General features: G+C 39.5%; 2 protein-coding genes across 5 annotated transcripts in view; one reads left to right on the top strand and one right to left on the bottom strand.

Moving 5' to 3' along the window:
• Positions 1 to 2,069: 2,069 nt before the first annotated feature.
• On the bottom strand, positions 2,070 to 13,550 carry LOC124007676 (dual specificity protein phosphatase 19-like). The gene is made up of 4 exons (XM_046318365.1): positions 13,131 to 13,550; positions 4,133 to 4,179; positions 3,893 to 4,045; positions 2,070 to 3,654 (listed from the first exon to the last, which is right to left on the bottom strand). The coding sequence occupies exons 1-4, from the start codon at positions 13,345 to 13,347 to the stop codon at positions 3,472 to 3,474; spliced, it is 600 nt and encodes a 199-aa protein (XP_046174321.1). The 5' UTR covers positions 13,348 to 13,550; the 3' UTR covers positions 2,070 to 3,471.
• The window catches only part of LOC124007675 (nck-associated protein 1-like), a 47,037-nt gene continuing 36,760 nt past the window's right edge, over positions 13,028 to 23,304 (top strand). The window contains exons 1-2 of one of the 4 annotated variants that reach the window (XM_046318363.1): positions 13,028 to 13,892; positions 19,008 to 19,025. In XM_046318363.1, coding sequence (XP_046174319.1) covers positions 13,785 to 13,892; positions 19,008 to 19,025 — 126 coding nt within the window. In that variant the 5' untranslated portion in view covers positions 13,028 to 13,784. The remainder of the gene's footprint in view (positions 13,893 to 19,007; positions 19,026 to 23,304) is intronic. The other 3 variants (XM_046318361.1, XM_046318360.1, XM_046318362.1) reach the window with 3 other exon arrangements.

Raw genomic sequence — 23,304 nt, 5'->3', positions numbered from 1 at the left:
AGTGCCAAACATTTGTCTTTTACTACTTTTTGATATTTATGAGTCTTATTTTTGTTTTTATTAAGTTGTTAATATTATTATTTGTGTTCCAAATGTCTGACAAAAAATTACAGTTAGTGCAGAATGGAGCTTTTTATGGGAGGGGGGTTCGCCCACGGAGCCATACAACCTAGAACCGGCACTACCTACAGCACCCGATGTCACAGGAAGGCCAAAAAGATCATCAAGGACATCAACCACCCGAGCCACTGCCTGTTCAACCCGCTATCATCCAGAAGGCGAGGTCAGTACAGGTGCATCAAAGCACCTGTTCTCTCTCTGGGACCGAGAGAACTGAGAAACAGCTTCAATCTCAAGGCCATCAGACTGTTAAACAGTCATCACTAGTATATTAGAAGCTGCTGCCTATAGGCATAGACTAGAAATCATTGGCCACTTTAAGGAATGGAACACTAGTCACTTTAATAATGTTTAGATATCTGGCATTTCTCATCTCATATGTACATTCTATGTTCTTAGTCACTTTAATGTTTACGTATCTTGCATTACTCATCTCACGTGTATATACTGTTTTCTACACTATTCTACTGTATCTTAGTCTCTTCTGCTCTGACATCGCTCGTCCATATGTATTTAACCTCAATTCCTTCCTACTTAGATTTGTGTGTATTGGGTATATGTTGTGTAATTTGTTAGATATCACTGCACTGTCGGAGCTAGAAGCACAAGCATTTCGCTAAACCCGCAATAACATCTGCATGTGACCAATCACATTTGATTCGATTTGAGGTCAGGAACTTATTTCTTTAAAAAAACAAAGTGGATTGTACAACATAAAGGGATTTTTTAAAAATGTAAAGACAAGATGTAATTTAAATTTAAGATATAAGAGATATCGAGGGTCCAACGCAGTGGAGAGAGACCACAGAGTTTCCCTGTATTTGGACGGGAAAAAGCTGTGAAGCGAGCTGCAACATATTGCATGTTTCTGTTTATGAGTCTGTTAGGTGAAAATGTGTCTACACTGAGTGTACAAAACATGCAGAACAACTTCCTAATATTGAGTAGGCTGTTTGAGAGGTTTGGATCCTAATCAACCCATCCAATGTAAGTACATCTGTTGAAGTACAGTAGCTCAATGAAGCTGCAGTAGTCAAGCTGCTTATGATGAAAGCATTGTTAGTGCATAGGTGAAATTTGCATTTTAATTTCCTGTCTTTTTCAGCTTCAAACAAAAGCTAATATTTCACTTACAACATATTCTTCTTTTCACGGAAGGTCTGATAATAGCACAAGTCCTGCCAAGAAACAATACTGTGCATTCTAACTATTTGAAATTACATAAAACATGGGTGTCAATGGCAGTCTAAAGTGGTTGGTTTTCAAAATGGTACAGCTCTTTAACAGCTACAGACACAAGACCAACTGTAAGATCTTACAACTACATAACTATTTTATGAACTTCACTGAACACAAACGCAACATGTAAAGTGTTGGTGCCATGTTTCATGAGCTGAAAAAAAAAGATCGCTGAAATTTTCCATAAGCACATTTTGTGCACCAATGTGTTTACATCTCTGTTAGTGAGCATTTCTCCCCTGCCAAGATAATCCATCCACCTGACAGGTGTGGCATATCAAGTGGCTGATTAAACAGCACGATCGTTACACGGGCACCATGTGCTGGAGACAATAAAAGGCCACTCTAAAATGTTCACTTTTGTCCCACAACACAATGCCACAGATGCTTTGGAGGGAGTGTGCAATTGGCATGCTGACTGCAGGAATGTCCACCAGAGCTGTTGCCGGAGAATTTAATGTTAATTTCACTATCATAAGCTGCCTCAAATGTCATTTTAGAGAATTTGGCAGTACTGTACATCTAACCGACCTCACAACCGCAGACCATGTGTATGGCATCATGTGGGAGAGGGGTTTGCTGATGTCAGCGTTGTGAACAGAGTGCCCATGGTGACGGTGGGGTTATGGTATGGTCAGGCATAAACTATGGACAACGAACACAATTGCATTTTATCGATGGCAATTTGAATGCACAAAAAAATACAGTGACAAGATCCTGAGGCCCATTTTATTTTTTAAGGTATCTTTGACCAACATGCATCTCTGTATTCCCAGTCATTAGAAATACATATTAGGGCCTAATGAATTTCAATTGAGTGATTTCCTCATTAACTGTTACGCAGAGACATTTTAAAAATAGTTGCATATTATACAGGGCATGTTTGAAAAAGTGACCTAGGTCTCAATATGTCTTGTTAAAATAAAGGTTAATAAAGAAAAAAAAAACAAGAAGAACTCAGGGAAAACGTAGGCTGTAGCTGTATTGACAATTTCGATGCAAGGCAGCACTCAGATACAGTTAACTATGAAAGGTTGCTTTCTTCATAGGGGGACTCCCACCATATGGAACTCCCATCTCAGTATCACAACAGGCCGTGATTGGGAGTCCCATAGGGCGGTGCACAATTTGCCCAGCATCGTCCTGGTTTGGCCGGGGTAGGTCGTCATTGTAAATAAGAATTTGTTCTCAACTGACTTGCCCAGTTAAATAAAGAAATACAATACAATTCATGGCCTCGTTGAAAAAAATAAAATAATACTCCTGTATACTGACAGTTGACAGCATATAGTATGCAACCAATATTCTATATTAGGAGAGAATACATTTTTTAACATTTGTGTTTGAATCAGGCCAGTAAACATAAATTGTCATCATCAATGCCAAAACTTCCCATTAAATTTGATGTCAGACATAGCGGACAGTCAGTCTGACAATGTGTCTATTGTCCCTGTATAAAATCTTATGCTAGTGATGAATCCAATTTCCCCTCCGGAGATCAATCAAGTTTAGTAGAAGAAAAGATTAGCCTTAGTGGTTCGAAATGAATTAAAGTTACGTTTAGGAATGAGAGTGAGGTTAAGGTAAGGGTTAGGAAAAGGCATTAAAGTTCACATTGGTTTAGCGTACCTCCGCCATTAATTTTCTGCTGGTCGAATATAATTCAAAATATCAGGGCAAAAACTAAACCCACAGGAAGTTTTACACTATATCGAAGGAGAATGCTTATCAATACACTGAATACATGTTTAAATGTTGTCCATCATCGGGGTATACTACAAAGCAGGATCAATGAGTTAGCCAGCTATCTTTGATAAACAATGCTAAACTTACATTTTTTGGAGTTGTTGAGTCAGCTAGATCATTCCTATTTCATGCTTATCTTTCTAAAAAATGTAAAGTTATGAAATAATATTTAGGTAAGTTAGCTGGCTAACTTGATCCTGCTTTGTAGTATACCCCTCTGTTCCATTGGCTTCATAACAAACATATTTGCCTATGGTTTGTAATGATTTGGATTTTATTATTAGTGTCTTGCATGTTCAGGATGTTCGGCCTACATAAGACACTGCATTTATATTTCTTGTTTTGCATTTACATTGTGTTAGTTGTCTATGGCTTGTAATTCTTCAGTTGTTCATGAAATCCTGGATTGGGGTGGATAGAGGGTCTTGCTTCCTTCACAACGGCAAATGCTTCATCAAACCCCAAACCTTCTCTGTACATGAGGTACCCAATTAATACTGAGGCAGCACGGGAGACTCCAGCATTGCAATGAACCAGGACCACCCCACTCTGGAGAAAATGGGGAAAGAAATCTAAATTAACAACTTGAGAAAGGTGGCAATAAGGTGTTACACAGTTATACAAAATGTAATACAGTGCATAGGTTACTATTCATAGCAAATACCCTACCCACTCCTTATTTCCTTGTTTTTATTGTTACGGCAAATCCCAATTATTGTCTTAAACGGTCAGTTAACACAAATATTCATTAATTTATACATGCACATAATAACCATTCTTATATTACCTCAGTTTTGGCTTGATCTATGAACTGTGAACATTCTTGGAGATATGAGGTGATGTCTGTTTCCGGAATATCCAAAATGGTCACTGTTTTATAACTGAATAGATCTGGGAAGTTATTTTTAACACCATAGGCAACATTCAATATATGTGAAACCTGGAAGGAAGAAATGTTGCGTTAGGGAAACATATATATTTTTTAATTGTTTAATTGAAATGTACACCACAATAGGCACGTTTTTACCTTAAATTTCTTCAAAGTTTCTATATCTTGGGCTACGTCTTGGGATGCTGCAACAAAAATAAATAAATTAATGCCTATGTTGTAACAAGGCAGGCTACTATGTGTCAACTAGACAGTACATAAAATAACAATTTAGACTGAAGTTAATGGTTCAGTGAATCATGCTTGTGTGATGAGTAACCTTGACCGAGACTTGAAGAATTGTGTCATTGACCTGAGCTTATGCCTAAGCTTTAGCTCAGTGGGAAAATACAACCTGTATTGACTGTATTGTTAGTTCCCTTAAGGATAAGCACCTTTAGTAAATCCGCTTTCTCTGTGAGTTTCCCATTTCTGGAATACACTGCCATCAGACACGCATAACTGCACCAACTATCACACTTTCACAAAATGTATGAATACATGGCTAAAGGTCAATCAGATGTGTGATCATAATTCCTAGGTGTGTATTGCCGCTTTCCATGTTGTCTGTTGTCTGTAGCTTGTGAGGTGTGGAAACACTTTGTTGCTTTTATGAATTTTGTCTTGCTGATTTTTGTTCTATGTTGCTCTGTCTGTATGCTACGTCTTGCTTGTCCTATGTTGCTACTGCTCAATGATTGTCTATATTGTAATTGTTTTTATTAACCTGCCCAGGGACTGCGGTTGAAAATTAGCCGGCTGGCTAAAACCGACACTTTTACTGAAACGTTGATTAATGTGCACTGCCCCTGTAAAAATAAAATACACTCAAACTCAAACCTACAGTCTTGGGGCACACAGGAGACCTGGGTTTGAACCCAGTCACATTCACAGCAGTTCTATAAGTTGTTCCAAGTCCCCCTTAAAACACTTCCGGATATTCTGTGGACCCCCTACATCAGAGATCCCATTTTTAAGAGTAAACAGTCAAACATGCTCAATATTAATTTTATTGTCGACACTCAATCTGAAATTGAAAACATTGTAATATTTGAAAGTATTTAAAAACACTTATCTTCCATAATGTGAAATATTTTGGACTTAAATGCAGTTATTTTCTATTTGCTAGGTCTCTTTGCTTTTCCTAGGACCCCTGGTTGAGAACCACTAATATACACGAGGGTGTAGAATAAACACAAACACTAGGCAGTTTTCCATTGACCCAGGTTTTTGTGCATATTTTCTGAAGGGCTCTCTTGATCAAAATGTATGCTCCCATCGCTGTGAATGTCTAGAGCTCTGACTTGGCTTCCAGAACTTTTTATTTCCTCTCATATTAATCTTGTCCATCTATGACAAACAGAAAGTGTTTGTTTAAAATCTATTATTTTATATGAATGGATATACAGTGCCTTGCGAAAGTATTCGGCACCCTTGAACTTTGCGACCTTTTGCCACATTTCAGGCTTCAAACATAAAGATATAAAACTATTTTCTGTGAAGAATCAACAACAAGTGGGACACAATCATGAAGTGGAACGGCATTTATTGGATATTTCAAACTTTTTTTAACAAATCAAAAACTGAAAAATTGGGCGTGCAAAATTATTCAGCCCCCTTAGGTTAATACTTTGTAGCGCCACCTTTTGCTGCGATTACAGCTGTAAGTCGCTTGGGGTATGTCTCTATCAGTTTTGCACATCCAGAGACTGACATTTTTTCCCATTCCCCCTTGCAAAACAGCTTGAGCTCAGTGAGGTTGGATGGATTGATTCTTCACCAAAAAATACAGTTTTATATCTTTATGTTTGAAGCCTGAAATGTGGCAAAAGGTCGCAAAGTTCAAGGGGGCCGAATACTTTCGCAAGGCACTGTAAATCAATCTCTGAAAGTGCTACTGCAGTGGTTCCCAAACTTTTGATAGTCCTGTACCCCTTCAAACATTCAACCTCCAGTTGCATACCCCCTCTAGCACCAGGGTGAGTGCACTCTCAAATGTTGTTTTTTGCCATCATTGTAAGCTTATCACCCGACAACACACACACACACACACATACACACACACACACACACTATACGGTAAATTTATTAAACATAAAGAGTGAGAGTTTGTCACAACCCGGCTCGTGGGAAGTGACAGAGGTCTTATAGGACCAGGGCACAAATAATAATAATACTAATCAATAATTTTGCTCTTTATTTATCTTACAGACAACCTTATTTGTTCGTCAAATTGTGAATAATTCATCACAGGTTAATGAGAAGTGTGTGCTTGAAAGGATGCACATAACTCTACAATGTTTGGTTGTATTGGAGAGAGTCTCGGTCTTAAATAATTTCACACACAGTCTGTGCCTGTATTTAATTTTCATGCTAGTGAGGGCCGAGAATCCACTCTCACATACGTGGGTTGCAAAGGGCATCATTGTCTTAACAGAGCGATTTGCCACGGCAAGAAACTCTGAGCGCAGCCCTATCCAGAAATCTGGCAGTGGCTTCTGAATAAATTAAATTTTCACACAACCGCTTGCTGCAATTTCGATGAGGCTCTCCTGTTCAGATATCGGTAAGTGGACTGGAGGCAGGGCATGAAAGGGATAATGAATCCAGTTGTTTGTGTCGTCCATTTTGGGAAAGTACCTGCGTAATTGCACACCCTGCTCATTCAGGTGCTTCGCTATATCACATTTAACACTGTCCGTAAGCTTGAGTTTATTTGCACACAAAAGAATCAACAATGATGGAAAGACCTGTGTGTTGTCCTTGTTAATGCAGACAGAAAAGAGCTCCAACTTCTTAATCATAGCCTCAGTTTTGTCCCGCATATTGAATATACAGTGGGGCAAAAAGGTATTTAGTCAGCCACCAATTGTGCAAGTTCTCCCACTTAAAAAGATGAGAGGCCTGTAATTTTCATCATAGGTACACTTCAACTATGACAGACAAAATGAGAAACAAAATCCAGAAAATCACATTGTAGGATTTTTAAAGAATTTATTTGCAAATTATGGTGGAAAATAAGTATAAAATGTACTGTTCGAAAATGTGAAGAAAATTAAAATGTAAAAGAAAAGGGAATCACATTTTATTTGGTGTTCCCCCTACTGCATTGCGTACCCTGCATTGGTACCCCAGTTTGGGAATACTGGTGCTCCTGTGATGACACCAGTCTCTCCTGCTGCACTACGATTACAGGCATGTGCTTTGCCCGTGTGTTTGACATAGGGTTCAGAGGGTCGGTAGGAAAAGATGGTGGAAGTGAATGCTGAGTTCGAGGCAAGCAGTGCGTCAAGATAGTTGGTAAAATGAATGTTCTGAATGAACAAAAGCAGTAGTGAAAACTGGAACAAAAAGGAAATTGTGCATGAATGATATTGAATCGCTTCTTGTTGGGATGCGTTTGTTGAGTAAGGATGCATATGTGGGAAACCCATTTGAGATGTTAACTGGTGAAGTATGCACTGGGAAAAGTGGAGTCTGTCAGAGGGACCATGAGCCTCAATAGAATCTGGACAACAGAAGTTTTGTGTTTTGACCTTTGGAGTAGAGCACCCATCAAAGGAGTCATCTCAGGGGTGACGACATATATTAAGGTTGAAGACATGGACAAACTATGTGCTTTTCTTTCAAAAACAAGGACATTTCTAAGGGACCCCAAACTTTTGAATGGTAGTGCATATCAGATCCCTACACAGGCTCAAGGGAAACCTGGGAGGGCGGGTCTTCCGGCGCCAGTATCCCTTGCAACTCTTCAAATGTAAAATCCTTGAGTCCCAAAAACTTTTCTGACCGCATTCACAATAATGTCCAGTTTCTTAGATTTCTTTGAGACTTGTGCCGTACAGTTTATAACTTGAACTCCACAAAATCCATATTTTGACTGGCAGCAAACATTTACTGCAGCCTGTGGTGCGTCCACTACCATATGTTCACTGGCATCAATTGTTTTCTCAATTATTTTAAAATCGCCTCCGCATAGGAGATTCGATTGACCGCTCAAACCTTTTCCACCTCAATCTCCTTTACCCTTACAGGGCACTTCAGGAAATCGGGATCATGATCCCCACCACAAGTGCAACAACATCATCCTTCTACACACCGTTCTTCAATATACTCTGTCCGTCTGCACACCCTTGCAACATGGCCAAATCGTTTACAAATCCTTCCAATTGCAATGGTTTGAGGACGAAAGCGCTTACAGTATATTTTACATAACCAAGCTTCATATGCGTGGGTTTTTGCTCTTTATCAAAAAACTTTATTTAAATTGAATTTTTCTTCATTCCCCCAGCGTGTCAGACGCCGGGCATCAACCACACCAGGAAGTGTCTTCATTAAAATAACATCAAATTGATCAGAAATACAGAGTAGACATTCTTAATGTTGTAAAGGACTATTGAAGCTGGAAACTACAGATTTTTTATGTAATATCTACATAGGTGTGCAGAGGCCCATTATCAGCAACCATGTGTTCCAATGGCACGTTGTGTTAGCTAATCCAAGTTTATAATTTTAAAAGAAAACCCTTTTGCAATTATGTTAACACAGCCTAAAACTGTTGTTCTGATTAAGGAAGCAATAAAATTGGTCTTCTTTAGACTAGTTGAGTATCTGGGGCATCAGCATTTGTGGGTTGGATTACAGGCTCAAAACGGCCAGATTTTTTTTATTTTTTAACTCGTCAATTTTGCAGGTACGATTTAACCACTTGCTCCTACCTGGCACGCAGGCGTCCCATCTAGAGCTCTGGAAATGCAAATGCGCTATGCTAAATGCTAATAGTATTAGTTAAAACTCAAACGTTCATTAAAATACACATGCAGGGTATTGAATTAAAGCCACACTCGTTGTGAATCCAGGCAACAAGTCCGATTTTTAAAATGCTTTTCGGCGAAAGCATGAGAAGATATTAGCTGATAGCATGTAACACCCCAAAAGACCCGCAGGGGACGTAAACAAAATAATTAGCATTGTCGGCGCTACACAAACCGCACAAATAAAATATAAAACATTCATTACCTTTGACCATCTTCTTTGTTGGCACTCCTAGATGTCCCATAATCACTATTGGGTCTTTTTTTCGATTAAATCGGTCCATATATAGCCTAGATATCGATCTATGAAGACTGTGATAAACGGAAAAAAATAGCATTTCATAACGTAACGTCATTTTTTAAAATTCAAAAAGTCGACGATAAACTTTCACAAAACACTTCGAAATACTTTTGTAATGCAACTTTAGGTATTAGTAAACGTTAATAAGCGATCAAATTAATCACGAGACGAAATGTTTTCTATAGGGCTCCATCTTGAAATATTGTCCGTGTATTTCTCAACCAAAATATCCGGTCGGAGACCGGAAGAAATGGGCTGTCTCTTTTGTCCAAGAAACTAATCCTAGGCAAATGACAAGACTGTTGACATCGTGTGGAAGCTGTAGGTACTGCAACCTCAGCCATATTTAATGTCTTTCGCCCATAACAATGGGTTGAAGCGGCGGATGGATATATTTTTCCACTTTCAGTGATCAGATTTTCCTGCACTTTTCAATGAAACGCACGTTCTGTTAAAGCCACAGCCGTGATTTAACCAGTTTTATAAACGTCTGAGTATTTTCTATCCACACATACTAATCATATGCATATACTATATTCCTGGCATGAGTAGCAGGGCGCTGAAATGTTGCGCAATTTTTAACAGAATGTTCAAAAAAGTAGAGGGTAGACTGAAGAGGTTAATGAAGCTGCAAGTTGAGGACTTGAGGCGTCTGTTTTTATAACTAGACACTGACGTACTTGTCCTGTTGCTCAGTTGTGCACCGGGGCCACCCACTCCTCAATATATTCTGGTTAAAGCCCATTTGCGCTGTTCTGTGAAGGAAACAGATCTTCCGTTTCTTGGCAATTTCACACATGGAATAGCCTTCAAATTCTCAGAACAAGAATAGACTGATTAGTTTCAGAAAAAAAGTTGTTTCTGATCGCAAACTTTTGAACGGTAGTTTGTATATTTGTATATATACAGTTGAAGTTGGAAGTTTACATAGACTTGGGTTGAAGTCATTAAAACTCGTTTTTCAACCACTCCACAAATTTCTTGCAAACAAACTAGTTTTGGAAACACGGTTAGGACATCTACTTTGTGCATGACACTATACATTTTTCCAACAATTGTTTACAGACAGATTATTTCACTGTATCACAATTCTAGTGGGTCAGAAGTTTACATACACTAAGTTGACTGTGAATTTAAACAGCTTGGAAAATTCCAGAATATGATGTCATGGCTTTAGAAGCTTCTGATAGGATAATTTTAGTCAACAGGAGGTGTACCTGTGGATGTATTTCAAGGCCTACCTTCAAACTCAGTGCCTCTTTGCTTGACATCATGGGAAAACCAAAAGAAATCAGCTAAGACCTCAGAAAATCATTGTAGACATCCACAAGTCTGGTTCATCCTTGGGAGCAATTTCCAAAAGCCTGAAGGTACCACGTTTATCTGTACAAACAATAGTACGCAAGTATAAACACCATGGGACCACGCAGCCGTCATACCGCCCAGGGAGGAGATGCGTTCTTTCTCCTAGAGATGAGGGGAAGGCTTGCAAGCCAAAGAACACCATCCTAACCATGAAGCACCAGTGTGGCAGCATCATGTTGTGGGGGTGCTTTGCTGCAGGAGGGACTGGTGCACGTCACAAAATAGATGGCATCATGAGGAAGTAAATTATGCGGTTATATCGAAGCAACATCTCAAGACATCAGTCAGGAAGTTAAAGCTTGGTCGTAAATGGGTCTTCCAAATGGACAATGACCCCCAAGCATAATTCCAAAGTTGTGGCAAAATGGCTTAAAGACAATAAAGTCAAGGTATTGGAGTGGCCATCACAAAGCCCTGACCTCAATCCTATACAAATTTGTGGGCAGAACTGAAAAAGCATGTGCGAGCAAGGAGGCCTACAAGCCTGACTCAGTTACACCAACTCTGTCAGGAGGAATGGGCCAAAATTCACCCAACTTATTGTGGAAAGCTTGTGGAAGAGTACCCTAAACAATAGACCCAAGTTAAACAATTCAAAGGCAATACTACCAAATACTAATTGAGTGTATGTAAACTTCCGACCCACTGGGAATGTGATGACAGAAACAAAAGCTTTAGTAAATCATTCTCTCTACTATTATTCTGACATTTCACATTCTTAAAATAAAGTGGTGATCCTAACTAACCTAAGACAGGGCATTTTTACTAGGATTAAATGTCAGGAATTGTGAAAAACTGAGTTTAAATCTATTTGGCTAAGGTATGTAAACTTCCGACATCAACTGTAGTATCCTAGCAAAACTGGCGCATGATTGTGCGAATAAGACAATTTGCCTGACTCAGTAAATTGGATTATTGCCTACACTTCGCAGACAGGAGAGTGAATAGAATATAAGCATCACATGACAGACACTGGGCTCCGATACAGTCCTGTCGCTATGGTTCAGAAAGACAGAGACTGGCTAGGCCAACAGCTCACTTTGCCTCATTCACACTATAGCCCTACAGCCAAACCAAGCCAAGCTGAACTGTAGGCCTGTACCGGGCTTGCCTGGTTACACATCCACCATAGTTGCTAGAACTGTGATGGAAACGACAATATGAAAAGAAAATAGAGCCAACAAAGTACAGTTCACGTAGGGATGGACACGTCCATTTAGATATCCGGATAAACGTTAGTATTCGATTACTTGAGTGACTGCCAAATTACTATTTGATGTTACTTTGGTTTTGATTTTACAGATACAATCCATAGCATTTCCTGACGTTCAATAGAGAACAATAGTAATGGCATATTTTTGTAGGCACTACTCCGCCATGGCTCTTTGGCCAAAGCTTATGGGCAAATTAATGTTTTTATGGATAAACGCCAAAAATAAGGTCTGTTGTTTAACACAGGTTTAGGATATCTTATACGTTTTGTGCTATGAGATACAGTATGTAACCACTCTCAAATTCATAGGCATAGCTTTGACAATTCATGATATCAAAATGATAGTTTTAACCATGTTGAGGCCATAGGCCTACAGTGTTTCTTTACAATTACATTGTTTACAAATAGTGGAGTAAAAAACAAGCTAATATTTTGGGTTCTGATAGGGTTTAAATGTATTTGGCTAAGGAGTATGTAAACTTCAGACTTCAACTGTGTGTGTGTGTGTATATTTATTACTTTTTTTTCTACAGAAGTGGTTTGATTTAGTTAGATTTAAACAAAAAAAATAGTTTGCAGGATGCATAAACAAATGTGCGATCGCCAATATATCAAAGACGAATACATATTGCTCAGCCAGGATTTGATGGACAGTCGGAAGAGCAAATTAAATGGTAGGAGGTCCATCACAACTTCAACCGGTTTTCAATTTCACGTCCTACATCACACAGGCTCAGAAAATATACTCTGTCTGTGGGAACTTGCTCAATGCAAGCCATTTCGATCTATTGTGTACACAGATCAATTTATAAGCGGAAATGTCAGTTGGAACCGGTACCGCGCAGGTCCCCTAAACAGAGGACTTTACATTTAATAGGATTATTATAAATGACTACTGCTTTTAAAAGCACATTTTTCAACTATAAAAGTGTTTCTTTACACCCACAAGATACTCTCAAGACTCGCTTTTCTAGTTGGCTGGCAAGTTTCACCATCCAATTATTTAAGATCTAAAGTAGTGCAAATTTCACCATGGCACGGACCATGGCGATACATTGGCACATGATGATTATTTGAATATGGCACTGTTATTCAACACTTGGGGTGGGTTGAACCAACGTGGATTAACTCTTAAACTGGGTTAAAAATCAGCAATTAATATTGTTGCACCAAATTGTAAACCTAGAATAATTTAAATCCTTCCTCTAATCTAAATGTAGTTTCCCTTTAAACATGGTCTAAATTAATCTGTTGGTGCGACCCCATTACGTCCTGACGTTGTCTGCACGAGACAGTTAAAATGAAACGCTCGATAGAATAATTGTCGCATCCATTTTATAAATGTCGACAACAACAAAATGTCACTGGACAATTTAATGGAAACAACTAATGATGATGCCTTACAGAGCAGTAGAAATGGCTTGATAATGCCAACATGAAGATCCAAACTGGTATCTTGAACAAATCCACAGCCTGACATCCCTGGGTCCTCATTTTCGTGCACGTTGGAGTCGTCCATTGTTTCTATGTGCCGTCGCCCGAGCACAGTTGTCACAACCGTGCTTTGCTTTTTCAGTTTTGTTTTCGAAAATCCTTGAATTTCCTGTGCAAGTGAATGCATTGCATCTGTCAAATGGGTCTTTGCAAGCACAAATACTGAGAGCCGCTAATCTAGCTAGCAGCACATACCAGAAAAAAAACGTTTTCGTAACAGCGTATTGTAATCCAATGAAGTGCTCGCGTTTTATTGCAAACTAACGTATTTCCGAACGCAAGCTACCCTGTCACAATGACACAAATGGGAAATATGAACGGGATTGTGTCACGTGAACAGAGTTGTGTTGCAGGGAGCAGCCTCGTTCTGAGCGGGGGCAACACCTAGGTAGCGAGAAAGGAAAAACAGGGAGACCGTGGGGTGGGTTTGTTAGTCTTGATGTTTTCCTTAAATGGACGAATTGTAACACGATTTTTATTATAGCAAGTATTTATTCTATACCAACACTGTACTGCGAAGATACAGGACACATTTTGGTTTGAGAAACACCTTGAACAAGTAAAATGTCACGGGGGGCATTGCAGCCGAGCCAGCAAAAGCTGGCAGAGAAATTTACCATCCTTAACGACAGGGGAGTCGGGATGCTCACCCGGATCTATAACATCAAAAAGGTAACTAAGATATGTCTGTTACATTCTTAAGTTCATAAGTGTGTATATATATGCATCCATTCTTAGGTAGTTAAATGGAAACCTGTGTTTGGTTCTAATAATATAACGTTACATGACTGGTGCAAAGCATCGGGAATGGTCAGGAATCATTGTGAAGGCCTTAATGCTAGCTAGCCTGCTTGTAATGGTAGACGGACTGCTAGCTAATCGCCCCCCTCTTGTAGTAGTTACCTAGTTAGGCAGAAAGCTCGGGTGGGTGCATAGCCAGAAACGGCATAATGTACGGTCTACTATCTAGCTATCATTAAAAGATAATAGGTCTGATTTCAATAATCCACACTACATTAGTTAGCTAGCTAACTATGGTCAGCCCCCAAACCCTTCAATTGATAGTTTGTTGTTGAGTGTGATAAGTGAACGTGTTGATGACATCAATTTAGGTAGAATACTAGTAGTGCTGGGGGGGGGGGGTATTTTAGTCGATATCGTTTTGACTATCGCAATATGTTTAGAGCACTTATTTCCATGATTGATCAAAACGAGTTTCTCATGGCTCGCTCTTGTCCATCTGCAGCAGAGACATGGTGAGCAATATATTTAGAACATCGAATCACATTGAAATCACAGTATCAAATCACAATACTGGGTGTGCAGCAAAGTAAAATACTGCAATGATAGACTACGGTATAAAACCCTCCATTTGGAGCGCTACTGGGTGTGCATGATTTTGATCTAATCTTTATCAAGGTCTTGTTGAGCAGCTGACTTTTTGTGTGTGTGGTGTTAGCGCAGGGCTTGAGCAAAAGCCCGTACTCCCAGTATCTCTCCTGGATTGTTGGCCAGCATGCAACATTACAATTGCAACCAAATACTCTTTATTAATTAATTCCCTCATTCAATGATTCAGGTACCAAATGGCTAAGGTGGGCAACTTCTAAGCAAAGTAGTTAACGATTTGTTGTGTGCATTTTAAAGAGGACCCTCCCAGTAAAATGTTTTTTTCCCCATTTCGAAATGTCCAAGAGAATCCGACATCCTCGCCTGACAAGGTCCTCTTGCTCCTACGTCTGACACTGCGAGACTATATCACTCCCATTGATTCCTATTGGTGGCTAAAGTTAGCTGAACCTTATAGTAGCTGTTTAGAGAGAACGGCAGGTAGCCTAGTGGTCGGGGCGTTGGATTTATAACCGAAAGTTTGCAAGATCGAATCCCCAAGCTGACAAGGTACAAATCTGTCGTTCTGCCCCTGAACAGGCAGTTAACCCACTGTTCCTAGGCTGTCATTAAATAATTATTTGTTCTTAACTGACTTGCCTAGTTAAATAAAGGTAAAATAAAACATGAGGGATGGTGTTGTGCTGAAAATCTGCCCCTGACAGAATTCTCCCCCCCCTTCTCGTTCTTCATTGCTGCGACTTGCTTGCTTGCTGAGATTCCCCCCCCCCCAGCGCCCGCACTGGGGGGCGCCACATGCTGCGCCCGGCAGGATGCTGCCCGCACCTAAATCCGCTACTGATTTGCATTAGTCTATAAATGCATCTCTTTGCCAAAAATGGGGGATCACACATGACAATTGTATTAATACATGCTAATAGTTAACTAGCGAGATAACCAGCCAAACTACACTATGTTTTGAATTGAATCGAGCTAGTTTGTTGTATTATTTTAGCTGCTGCTGCAATGTCTCTCTCTCTCCTCTGGCAACGGCCCACTGGCACACACGGAGGTGATGCACACACATGGACTTTTCCAGGATTTTATTTGCTGACCAAACATTTGCTGTAACTGGGCAAGTAACTCACTAACTAGCAATGAATATCAACACGTGTGGCTTGGCACATTTTGATATAAAAAAGAAATGCAACTCTTGACTGCAGGATTGAAAGACTGCTAGTGCCTGTCAATGCAGGCCTACAATAATTGTACACTGATGCGCTCTGCAGAGATTGGGAGGACAGTGCGCAACACTGCACGTGCTGATCGGTGTAGCTTAATTGTTTGATATAGATTTTAACGTTATTTTTAAACATTTTTTACTTGCCCGTATGGACAATCTATAATCTGCTTTTTAATTTATTTTGTATTTTTTACTTGCGAAGCGGACAAGCGTTAATGTCAAGCTCAATGATTCTTGAGTATATAACAACAACAAAAAACTAATGAGTTTAGTTCAACTCAACTGTTGTACCCTATCAGAACCCAACATATATAAGCTTGTTTTACTCCACTATTTGTAAGCAATGTAATTGTAAAGAAACACTGTAGGCCTATAGCCTCAACATGGTTAAAACTATAATTTTGATATCATGAATGGTCAAAGCTATGTCTATGAATTTGAGTGGTTACATACTGTATCTCATAGCACAAAACGTATATGATCTCCTAAACCAGTGTGAAACTACAGACCTTATTTTCGGCATTTCCCCATTAAAAAAAACATTAATTTCCCCATAAGCTTTGGCCAATGAGCCATGGCGGAGTAGTGCCTACAAAAATATGCCATTACTATTGCTCTCTATTGAATGGCAGGAAATGCTATGGATTGTATCTGTAAAATCAAAGTAACATATCAAATAGTAATTTGGCAGTCACTCAAGTAATCGAATACCAACGTTTATCCTGATATCTTAATGGACGTGTCCATCCCTACGCGAACTGTACTTTGTTGGCTCTATTTTCTTTTCATATTGTCGTTTCCATCACAGTTCTAGCAACTATGGTGGATGTGTAACCAGGCAAGCCCAATACAGGCCTACAGTTCAGCTTGGCTTGGTTTGGCTGTAGGGCTATAGTGTGAATGAGGCAAGGTGGCCTAGCCAGTCTCTGTCTTTCTGAACCATAACGACAGGACTGTATCGGAGCCCAGTGTCTGTCATGTGATGCGGAAGTTTACATGCACCTTAGCCAAATAGATTTAAACTCAGTTTCACAAATCCTGACATTTAATCCTAGTAAAAATGCCCTGTCTTAGGTCAGTTGGGATCACCACTTTATTTTAAGAATGTGAAATGTCAGAATAACAGTAGAGAATTCTATATTTCAGCATTTCTTTCTTTCATCACATTCCTACTGGGTCAGAAGTTTACATACACTCAATTAGAATTTGGTAGCATTGCTTAACTCAGGTCAAATGTTTCGGGTAGCCTTCCACAAGCTTCCCACGATAAGTTGGGTGAATTTTGTAACTGAGTCAGGTTTGTAGGCCTCCTTGAACACACACACTTTTTCAGTTCTGCCCACAAACTTTCTATTGGATTGAGGTCAGGGCTTTGTGATGGCCACTCCAATACCTAGACTTTGTTGTCCTTCAGCCATTTTGCCACAACTTTGGAAGTATGCTTGGGGTCATTGTCCATTTGGAAGACCCATTTGCGACCAAGCTTTAACTTCCTGATTGATGTCTTGATATGTTGCTTCAATATATCCACATAATTTCCCTGTGTCATGATGCCATCTATTTTGTGAAGTGCACCAGTCCCTCCTGCAGCAATGCACCCCCACAACATGATGTTGCCACCCCCGTGCTTCACGGTTGGGATGGTGTTCTTCGGCTTGCAAGCCTCCCCCTTTTTCCTCCAAACATAACGATGGTCATTGTGGCCAAACAGTTCTATTTTTGTTTCATCAGACGAGAGGACATTTCTCCAAAAAGTACGATCTTTGTCCCCATGTGCAGTTGCAAACTGTAGTCTGGCTTTTTATGGTGGTTTTGGAGCATAGGCTTCTTCCTTGCTGTCGATATATGACTCGATTTACTGTGGCTATAGATACTTTTGTACCTGTTTCCTCCAGCATCTTCACAAGGTCCTTTGCTGTTGTTCTGGGATTGATTTTACTTTTTGCATCAAAGTATGTTCATCTCTAGGAGACAAAACGCATCTCCTTCCTGAGCGGTATGACAGCTGCGTGGTCCCATGGTGTTTATATTTGCATACTATTGTTTGTACAGTTGAACGTGTTACCTTCAGGAGTTTTTCTGTGGTCTTGGCGGATTTCTTTTGATTTTCCCATGATGTTACGCAAAGAGGCACTGAATTTGAAGGTAGACCTTGAAATACATCCACAGGTACACATCCAATTGACTCAAATGATGTCAAATGATGTCAATTAGCCTATCAGAGGCTTGTAATGCCATGACATAATTTCTCTGGAATTATCCAAGCTGTTTAAAGGCACAGTCAACTTAGTGTATGTAAAGTTCTGACCCACTGACATTGTGATACATTGAATTATATGTGAAATAATCTCTGTTAACAACTGTTGGAAAAATTGCTTGTCATGCACAAAGTAGATGTCCTAACCGACTTGCCAAAACTATAGTTTGTTAACAAGAAATTTGTGGAGTGGTTGAAACATTTAGGTTGGAGTCATTAAAACTAGTTTATGTAACCTTCCGACTTCAACTGTAGATGTGTGTGTGGTCACAATAATGCTATTATAAAGTCTGTCATGGCTAACTGCAATATTCGTGTATTGTTTTTTTTCTCTAGACTTGAGTGTCATTTGCAGTAAAGTCTAAGCAACAACTGACATTGGATTGCTTTCTTTACATTTTTCAGCTGAGAGTTAGGTTCACATGAACCACTTTTATTTTACACACAGAGATTGATCATGTAGATCATATTCTTTGTTGTTTAATTAGTTAACCTGAATTTCCCCCTAGCAGGGAAAGTGATGCCTCTTTTGTCCCTCACGAGTTTCCATCCCTGATTTATGCTTCTCTTGCATGCTGTTCTTTCTGCTTATTCACCCTGCAACCCTCAAATCTTCAGTGTCCTCAGGAACCCTATAGGCTAGACGGAGAGAAGCTTACAGAGCACCCCACTCCTGGAGGTCAAGGTTCTTATAATAGGGACAACGTAGACTACACCATAATTAATACCATCAGTATTGAATGAATGACAGTTTGGGACACTCACATAGGCCTAGATAAGAAGTTCCCCCCTATGTGGCATAACATAGGCCTAAGTCCTTGGCCTGTATAACTAACATATTAGAATGTAGAATTATCTCCAAAACCAGTTGTTTGCAATTAGATAAGCATGTTAGTTACTGAAGAGCCTGTGTTGATGTATACCTTTCTCTCTTTCTGTTGCAATGCTCCTCCTCCAGCAAGGACAAGTTTGGAAGGTTTGCACAGTTTTTCGCCTTTCCCCAAATCTCGACCTTCCTTTCCTATCGCCTTCTACCTAGTCTCATGTTTCATGACCCTTCTCTATGTTAACCACAGTGCCTTAGCGCATAGTGTTGATACAGCTGCTATAAGAGGTCTGTGTTGCCAAATCGGAGCGCTTTTGTTTCCCGTCTCATTGATCAATTGCCAGAAAAATGGTCTTTAAAAGCAGAATTACAATAGAAATGCTTTTGATTGACAGCTACTGTGTTGCTGTGTGTTTTGAGAAACATGGTGTTTCGTGTTGTACTTTTCTCTCCCATTCTTAAATCCTTGCCCTTCAGTAGTTTTGTGTTGCAAACCACCAAGCCTATATGTGTAGTATAGTCTAGATACTTTCATGCCATTCCTGTTGTAGCTTTTTAACCTATTTGTTGAAAAAACAAACACGTAATGTCACTCTTTTAGACTTACAGGCTCTGTTTCGTATCGCCCCTCTTTCTCAAATGAAGACTGCCGTTATGTAGCTAGCAACATCATCCATACTAACTGCTACTATAGGCTAGGGTCCTCACAATAAGTGTCACGATGCTGCTATGCGAAATGTTCTATTGGATTAAATCCTTTGATCCTTTTAAGCGCTTGCTGTGCTATATCTTGGAAAATAAACAAATGTGACATTGGCTGACTACATAAGGCTGTTTGTTTCCAACATTAGGACTGTTTTCTTCAATAATGTAAAGCATGAAATGCACAGAGAAGTCCCTATCGGCAGTTAGATTATCACAGTTGGTGGCCCTCCATTCTCTTGCTAGAACAAAAGCATTACCTGTTGCCTGCCGACCCGGTAGCGACGAACCTAGAATCGCAATACTTGTCAGTGGCCAACAACTTGACTTTGAGCCATTTTGAGAGCATTAACCCCCACGTGGGGTAGTCAACAACAAAAAATGACAAGGGCGTTTTCTTCGTACGTCCACGGATGAGCCAGTCACACTTCAAATGCAATGTAGGCTATAGGATGGTAGCTAGCTAAGTGTAGAGTTGCAATGCACACAACACTACATACTTCCAAGCTAGCTAACCACTGTAGGTAGTATTGACAATATAATTAATCACAATGGTTGTTAGCTAACAAGTTAGTGCAGTGTCCTTGGCTGGCTGGCTAGCTAGCTATGTTGAATATGTTATCATTAGCCAAATGTTTAGCTAGCTAGCTATGGTCTGACACTGGCCGTATGGGATTATGGAGTGTGAATTAAATTGTTTCTTTGCCATCTTGCTAGGTAATCATCTAGCTGTGGCCATCTGGTTAGTGTCAACAAGGGCATGTTTTGTTTCTTTGCCATAATACTTCTGAATATCGGGAAACTGGTTTTATGACACCCCCACTGTAGGCAACACCAGGACAGCATTAGAATGCTTGACACCCCACAGAGCCTCGTTAACCAGTTCAACCAATTTATCCAATCACTGTTTTTAAGTGCAGAAAAAGAGCTTAATTGTCTAATTGAAAGCTTTTTAATACTTTTTATAGTTGTGTTATTGGCTGTTAACTGTTGACCAACGGTGACTGGCTTTATAGTGGATGAAGATACACAATAGCCTCTGTAGGTGACGTATCATTCTGTGTATTTTCATTTTGATGTGGCAAATTGTTTGCGTGCCCTAATGAGCTTGACCCTGATGTTTTGACTGCCCACCGTTTTCAAATACAAGCCTACTTCCTCCAACGATTTGTGGTATAGTATTACAGTTAGTGTCCACACACACACACACACACACACACACACACACACACACACACACACACACACACACACACACACACCATAAGGTTTAGTAACTATCATTATTAACCTATGTGATGACAACACATGCATGCACAGCATCCTGTTCACCTTATGACACGTGTACCCAAAATGCATGCTGCTTTACCACCATGTTAAAGGGGAAGTTGACCTAAAATCCAAAATGTCCCAAGTGATTCCATACATTGAAACTAGTTAGGTGGAGTTCTCCTTCTCCCCCTCTCTCCTTGCAGTCTAGAACTGGAAAGCTGCTAAAACAGGTCGTGTGATGTCTTTGTGCACTGCTAGCTCTGCTGTGAGTCACACATTTTTTGTTTTATTGAAAGCATATGAATTAGCACAAAAAAAAAATATATATAAGTACTCTCAACTAACAATGTTACAGCCTGAATTTAAAATTGATTAAATTGCACACATTTAAAAAAAAATTGGCCTACACACAATATCACAATGTTACAGTAGAATTATGTTTTTCGAAACGTTTACAAATTATTTAAAAATGAAATGCTGAAATGTCTTGAGTCTAAGTTTTTAACCCCTTTTTTAAGGTGAGCCTAAATAAGTTCAGGAGTAAAAATTTGCATAACCAGTTTCATGGACTCATTGCAATAATAGTGTTTAACCTTATCTATATACCCCACATGCAATTATCTGTAAGGTCCATCGGTCGAGCAGTGAATTTCAAATACAGATTCAACTACAAAGACCAAGGAGGTTTTCTGATACTGCACAAAAAAGGGCACCTATTGGTAGATGGGTAAAATAAAAAGCAGACATTGAATATCCCATTGAGCATGGTAATGTCATGAATTACACTCTGAATGGTGTAGCAATACACCCAGTCACTATGAAGATACGGGCGTCCTTCCTAACTCAGTTGCCGCATAGGAAGGAATTCACTTTTTGTCCTGAATGTAAAGTGTTATGTTTGGGGCAAATACAACACATTACTGAGTACCAATCTCCATATTTTCAAGCATAGTGGTGGCTGTGTCATGTTATGGGTATGCTTGTAATCTTTAAGGACTGGAGTTTTTCAGGATAATAAATAAACGGAATGGAGTTTAACACAGGCGGAATCGTAGAGGAAAACCTGGTTCACCTTTCAGCAGACAATAACCCTACGACACAAGGTCAAATCTACACTGGAGTTCCTTACCAAGAAGACGGTGACAGTGGTAGAGTTATAGTTTTGATGTACATCTACTTGAAGAGCTATGGAAAGACCTGAAAATGGTTATCAACAACCAATTTGACAGAGCTCGAAGAATTTTGAAAAGATAATGGGCAAATGTTACACAATGCAGGTGTGGAATGCTCTTTGAGACTTACACAGAAAGACTTACAGCTGTAATCGCTGTCAAAGGTACTTCTACAAAGTATTGACTTGGGTGTGAATGAGATATTTCATGCGATTTCTCAACAGTCAAATGCTCATCCCTAATCTCATTCAGCATAGCTTTGAAGTGGGTCCTCTCCCATCCTTCGTGTTAAATACCGTCTGAGCCAAATATCCACTGCCTTAGGGGGTCTCCCCTGGTTTTCAGGAAGTGAAAGACTCCCAGGTATGTGCTGCTCCCAGACTGATTTGTTTGTCAGGTTAGGTACTGTGACTGCAAAAATAAAGAATATCCATGCAAATCGACCACAACTGGAATACAAAACATTCAAACATTGTTTAGTTACATATAGAAATATTTAAACTAGTATACTACATAATGTTAGCAACCTATTGTATGTGCATCATGAAAGTCTTTGTGTCTGCTTCATTCTGGAGCGATATCTTCAAACCAGGTCCTTTCTCAGGTCTCTCCTCTTGTAATGTTGGCTGGAAGATTATAGTAGGCTTGGGCATGTGGGATTAAGGATTCTTGTAAATCACCGTTGGATGTTGTTACCACTCCAGCACCTGGTCAACCAGTTTCTCCCTGAACTGCAAAAGTTTTTTTTTTTTTGTTCATTTATTTTAAAAAAAATGTTTGGCCACCCACTGCTTGCACTTTGTTTTAGGATCAAGTGTTTCTCACGTACACAATTAATGCAGAGGGCAGTTGGGCATGTTTACATGGTACACACACAGACTTATTCTTAGTGATCATTTTTGTTTCACAAAATACCGGTAGCTTCTGTTGTAACAGGAAATATGGTACTTCATATTACTTCACGCATGTACATCACATAGCATAATATGATCTATTTTATAATAAAAATGCTTATATAAAGGTCTATCAAGTTATTCAAGTAGCTTGTTCCCTGTCCACATTTTCATTATTATATTCCAAATTAGTACTATGTGTATTGAAAAAGGAGTAACTTCCGCCCAAACATTAGTCAAGTGATGCCATGTCTACTAACCTATAAAGCCTTTTTGTTATGGCCATTGTTCTTCATGTAAATTATATTGTTAGGATACTCATGGCCCCTATTGACAGGGGGAGGGAGTTACAGAGAAACAATAGACCAGACTGGGAAATAACATACCCCA

Source organism: Oncorhynchus gorbuscha, linkage group LG21 (assembly GCF_021184085.1).
Source record: "Oncorhynchus gorbuscha isolate QuinsamMale2020 ecotype Even-year linkage group LG21, OgorEven_v1.0, whole genome shotgun sequence".
NCBI lineage: Eukaryota > Metazoa > Chordata > Actinopteri > Salmoniformes > Salmonidae > Oncorhynchus > Oncorhynchus gorbuscha.
This window is presented reverse-complemented; position numbering and strand designations above follow the sequence as displayed.